At 45.7% G+C, this 5,388-nt stretch overlaps 1 protein-coding gene across 1 annotated transcript; it reads right to left on the bottom strand.

The window, feature by feature from the left end:
• Positions 1-752: 752 nt before the first annotated feature.
• Positions 753-2,872, bottom strand: LOC123184293 (zealexin A1 synthase). Its single transcript, XM_044596440.1, has 2 exons — positions 1,950-2,872; positions 753-1,509 (listed from the first exon to the last, which is right to left on the bottom strand). Exons 1-2 carry the CDS (start codon positions 2,835-2,837, stop codon positions 880-882), a joined length of 1,518 nt encoding a protein of 505 aa, XP_044452375.1. The 5' UTR covers positions 2,838-2,872; the 3' UTR covers positions 753-879.
• Positions 2,873-5,388: the final 2,516 nt, after the last annotated feature.

The raw sequence follows: 5,388 nt of genomic DNA on the forward strand, positions 1-5,388 counted from the left end.
CCCCTGAAAAAAGCTTTAACTGAGTTGCGTCCCATAGCGAGGCGTGCGGCTCACCGGCCTGTTAAACCGAGGCGCACTTGTAAAAACAGCTCATAGAATGTTCTTGCTCGCGCATGTTTTTTGGTGAAACATTTTAATCATATGTTTGCATGGGGAAGCATGGAATAACCATGCAAATAACCCGTAAATAGTGAAATCATAGATGGTATATGTATAATAATATGAAAACTGAAAAGACATATTCATATGTATTTACTCATTGCTACAGTTGGGAATATAATATTTTAGTCCACGAAAATAGAAATTAAAAGGTATTTTCAGAAAATCTGCACATCTAATTTCTACAATATTTAAATAAAATATTACTTACAGAAACTTTCTATGTACAATATTTTAAGCTTCCAAAAAGTTCTAGCCCGTGCAGGAGCACAGGTTTACGACTAGTAATCATAAAAGCAATAGACATCATAAGAAAGTAGTAATAACTACAAAACTGGAAACGGTGGAAGTATAAGAAATTTCTATGGCTCTCCAAATGAATATAATGGGCAATTAAGATGTTGCACCCACATTTGCGCGGGCTTATAACAAAAAGAAAGAGTTGCATAGCTAAATAGACTTGATAAATATTCAATGGAAGCTTCACAAACCAGACACATTTAGCATATAATCACTAAATACTGTATCCTCGTAATTAGCCACATTGGGTGATATGTAGTAACTGCTTGCCTGCTATCATGCATTCAAAAATTTGAAATTTTATTTTGGCCGTAGTCACACCCGATTGTTACATGTTTTTCCAAGAGCTCCTCTTATTCTAATGTAAACATAAAGGTACAAAATGCGACAAGAACAGACATCCACTCTGTTAAGGTGGATCTATATATGTGTAGCTTTGGAGCGTGCATGTGGAATAGCCTTGAGCCATAGGTCAGACCTTTTACGTACAGTTACCCCAAATTTCTCAGACATATCAAGGGACGCTGAGCTGGCTCCGCCGGGAAGCGTCCAATCAAAGTGATACAGAAAGTTTGCCAAAGTAATCTCCAAAATTGATGAGGCGAAGCCTACTCCAGGACATTTCCTTCGCCCACCTCCGAATGGAGTGAATTCAAAACATGTCCCATTATAATCAATATTCTTGTTTGCAAACCTCTCTGGATTAAACACTTCAGGACTGTCCCAATATTGAGGATCCCGGGATGTTGCAAAGGTATTAATGAATATATTTGTATCTTTGGGAATGTCATAACCCATAATATTGCAATCCTCTCTAGTCCTGCGAGGGATTAACGGACCAGGTGGATGCAATCTAAGAACCTCCTTGATGACCATCGGCAAGTAGTGGAGTTCTGCAAGATCGCTGTTACCAATGATAGCTCGGCCTTCACCTAGAAGATCTCGAACCTCTAGCTGTGCATTAGCCATAACGTTAGGATGTCTTACGAGTTCCGACATAGCCCAGACCAAAGTGGTCCCTGTAGTCTCTGTGGCACCTCCAAACATGTCCTGGAAATGGTGATGTTGACATTACATACTATCCACTTAAATAGTTGATTTTGTCTACAAAATAACATTGCATTTGATATGAACAATTATTTAAAACAGAAGCTATTACGTATTGACATTACATTTTTCTGTAGTGGCATGCCTGTTGCCAATATGTATCTTCACTTTCCCTCTAATTAACCTAGTGTACCTAGCTAGTACGTACGTTCTTTTGGTCCGATATCCCATATAAATTAACATTGTTAGTTATCTTCTATTTTAGGAAGAGCACACTGACCCTACCCCCTCCTGGAAAGGTTCATAAGAGAATTACTTGTAACCTTGATGAATGATGCAAATAAAGCCTATTTTTGGGAATTAACCTTGCTATGATGTTCATTATCTCTACATACTGCATCGATGACAAATGGTTAGGGAGTGACTAAGAGGAAAATACTCACAAACAAGATGGTGACTATAATCTCGGTGGTCAGAGGGTACGCCAGCGAATCCTCCTCCAGCAGTCTGAGCAACACGTCCAGCATGTCGTCATTGTTGCTGCTGCCGTCATTACCGGATGCTCGCGCTACCTTGCGCTCCTCAAGGATGTCGGTGATGATGTTGTGGATGTGATCACAAATCGTCTTTGTGCGGCGCTCGGCAGTGCTGAACCACTGCACAAGCCGCGACGACGGGAAGAGGTCCACAAGGCAGAAGCCTCCTATCAGGTCCATGAGTTTGTCGATCTCGTCAAGGTACTCTTCCTGCCGTGCAACCTTGCCGCCGAACACTGCTCGTGTCACAACGTGATTGCTGAGCGCCACCACCTTGTCGCTGATGTTGATGGTAGCGCCGGCAGCTATTGCTATGTTGATGGAGCGGAGGAGGTTTCCTACCTCCTCGGCCCTGACACCCTCCATGCGCTTCACCTGCTTGGATGTGAGGAGCTCCGTGATGCATACCTTGCGCATCTGGCGCCAGTGATCACCGTAGAGGGCGAAGTGGATGCCCTTACCTCCGAAGCCCACGATGTCCTGCAACCTGCTGGTACTATGGTTCGACAGGGCGATGTCATTGGCCTTGAACACCTGGGCCACCACCTCAGCGCTGGAGACCACCACGGTGGGGATCTCTCCTAGCTTGAGGAGCATAACTGGCCCATGCCGGCGACCCAGATCAGTAAGGGCGCGGTGTGGGAGGGCTCTCAGGATCTGGTGGAGATTACCGATGACTGGGAGAGTCCATGGCCCAGGAGGCCGGTTCTTCTTGGACCGTCTACTGCATCCAGAAAACCAAAGGGCTACTAACGTGGATAGGACTATTAAACATAATGTTATCCATCCCTCCATGGCAAGCAGCTTAGTATTTGGGAAGAATGATGAGTTGGTGCGTTATCAGTTTAGTATGTAAGGATACAGAATATGGCCAGCATATATAGCCCGGCTAATCATGATTATCACACGGACGAAATTACCCTTGCTTCCTGCAAAAACAGTTACCCTTATTATTTTATAAATCTTAGGGGATGCACCGACGGACATCTTGAAATGCATGTGCAAGGAAAATATTGGCAGACCATGGTGCTGACCCCACAAGATTACTTCCAGCTAAGCACAGTGCAAAACCATCTAGAGCCTCTTCCACTTGCATCACGTGCATGGCGAACTCAGACGTCAAAGAAGATGCGTAGAAGAATGGACAACAGGCTGCAAGATTTTTCCTATCATCACGTTTTACATGTCCAAACCATCTATAGCTTCCACATGCAGCCAATATTTAGCTTCCACTTGCAGCACGTGCAGGGAGAACTAAGAGGTCAAAGAACATTGGTAGAAGAATGCAGAATCGGCTGCTAGATTTTCCTGTCTTCACGTTGTACATGTCCAAGGCACAAATGACAATGGTAGGTCTTACATACACACGTGACTTTCCTTACTCGCGTACGAATAGCTCCAAATAACTGACTAGCTTTATAAATGATCTCAACTGCTCTGCAAAGTATCTCTGAAAATAATGTTGCACCGCACAGAATAACTATTTGATGAGTCATGTATGGCCTTTTTTTTAAGAAAAAGGAGGATGACCCCCTGCCTCTGCATGTGGAAGATGCATGCGGCCATTTTATTGATTATTCACAAAGACCTTACGAAGAGATACATCAATAAGTATGAAGCCACGATCTTCGCAAGATCTGTCGCTACTCCTATCTAACTAATGAAGGGGGTGCCGAGAGTCTGGGCCAAATACCAAACAGACCTCACACCAATGCCTAACATCTAAAACCTCAGGCCCCAACTAAGCCACCTGCTCTGGGACACTCACCGGTTCGGCGCCCTCTCAGAGGCTACCGCCGCCATCTTTCACCGATCCATCTTGAGAGCATGTACCGACGCATCAATTGCCAGGCCTGCAGTCGACGCCACCACGACGTTAGACAACGCCACCTCCCTACGCGCGTCCATCATCACACATCCATTGCGAAGACCCTGTTGCGACATGCCGCCGAGACTCCACATCGCTGATGCGAACAGGAAACGCCTCTCCACCGGTAAAACAGTAAAACCGTCCACTAGTCCCTCAATCCAATGGGCCAATAGCTCCTGTGCGACGTTTTTCATGCGAATTGGAAGGAGTGCGACGTTGTTGGAATGAATGGCTGCAATGCGACATTTTAGAAGCAAACAATAGCTCCAATGCGACATGGCTCTGTTTAACCATGAAATGAAAAACACGAGGGGTTAGCGATTCGAGTTATGACACGCGGGACCTAGAAGTTACTGGCATGCGGGTGGGACCCACAACTTATCCACGCAAGCATGCCTGTGCTCATCAGCGTGCCCCGACCAGAGCCAGCCACGAGCCCGCCCGAGCCAGCCCCCCCCCCCCCCCCGCCCTCCATTGCTTGCTTTCCCACCTTCTTCTTCCTCTGCTCTAGCAACAAAGCGCGCCGCCGGCGAGTGATGTCTAGCTCGACTTCGGCCTCCCGCCAATCATGGACGCAGTATGGTCCACTGCCGTTGACAAGATGCCCCGATTGCCCGTGCATGGAGCCTCTGAGCGTTTGACTTGTGTGAGGGAAGAAAATGGCAACAGTGGGAGCGAGTTTGTGAAATGCTTGAGCAAGCCACAGCCGGGGGCAGGTTAGATATGTGTTCTTGACCAATCCTATGGTCTCATTTCTCCCGATTTCTTTCTTTTTTCCACGAATTAGGGCGGTGGATCGGGGTGGTGGATCTAGGATTCATGTGTTGGAAATATGCCCTAGAGGCAATAATAAATTGATTATTATTATATTTCCTTGTTCATGATAATCGTTTATTATCCATGCTAGAATTGTATTGATAGGAAACTCAGATACATGTGTGGATACATAGACAACACCATGTCCCTAGTAAGCCTCTAGTTGACTAGCTCGTTGATCAATAGATGGTTACGGTTTCCTGACCATGGACATTGGATGTCGTTGATAACGGGATCACATCATTAGGAGAATGATGTGATGGACAAGACCCAATCCTAAGCCTAGCACAAGATCATGTAGTTCGTATGCTAAAGCTTTTCTAATGTCAAGTATCACTTCCTTAGACCATGAGATTGTGCAACTCCCGGATACCGTAGGAATGCTTTGGGTGTGCCAAACGTCACAACGTAACTGGGTGGCTATAAAGGTGCACTACAGGTATCTCCGAAAGTGTCTGTTGGGTTGGCACGAATCGAGACTGGGATTTGTCACTCCGTGTAACGGAGAGGTATCTCTGGGCCCACTCGGTAGGACATCATCATAATGTGCACAATGTGATCAAGGAGTTGATCACGGGATGATGTGTTGCGGAACGAGTAAAAGAGACTTGCCGGTAACGAGATTGAACAAGGTATCGGGATACCGACGATCGAATCTCG

The sequence above is a fragment of the Triticum aestivum genome, chromosome 2A, assembly GCF_018294505.1.
Source record: "Triticum aestivum cultivar Chinese Spring chromosome 2A, IWGSC CS RefSeq v2.1, whole genome shotgun sequence".
In the NCBI taxonomy this organism is placed as follows: domain Eukaryota; kingdom Viridiplantae; phylum Streptophyta; class Magnoliopsida; order Poales; family Poaceae; genus Triticum; species Triticum aestivum.

Bases quoted from the DNA above. Each gene is read 5' to 3' on its own strand.
- LOC123184293 (XM_044596440.1), bottom strand. From the start codon at position 2,837: ATGGAGGGATGGATAACATTATGTTTAATAGTCCTATCCACGTTAGTA. The intron at 1,510-1,949 runs GTGAGTATTTTC...CACCATTTCCAG, and splicing joins TTATAGTCACCATCTTGTTT to GACATGTTTGGAGGTGCCAC.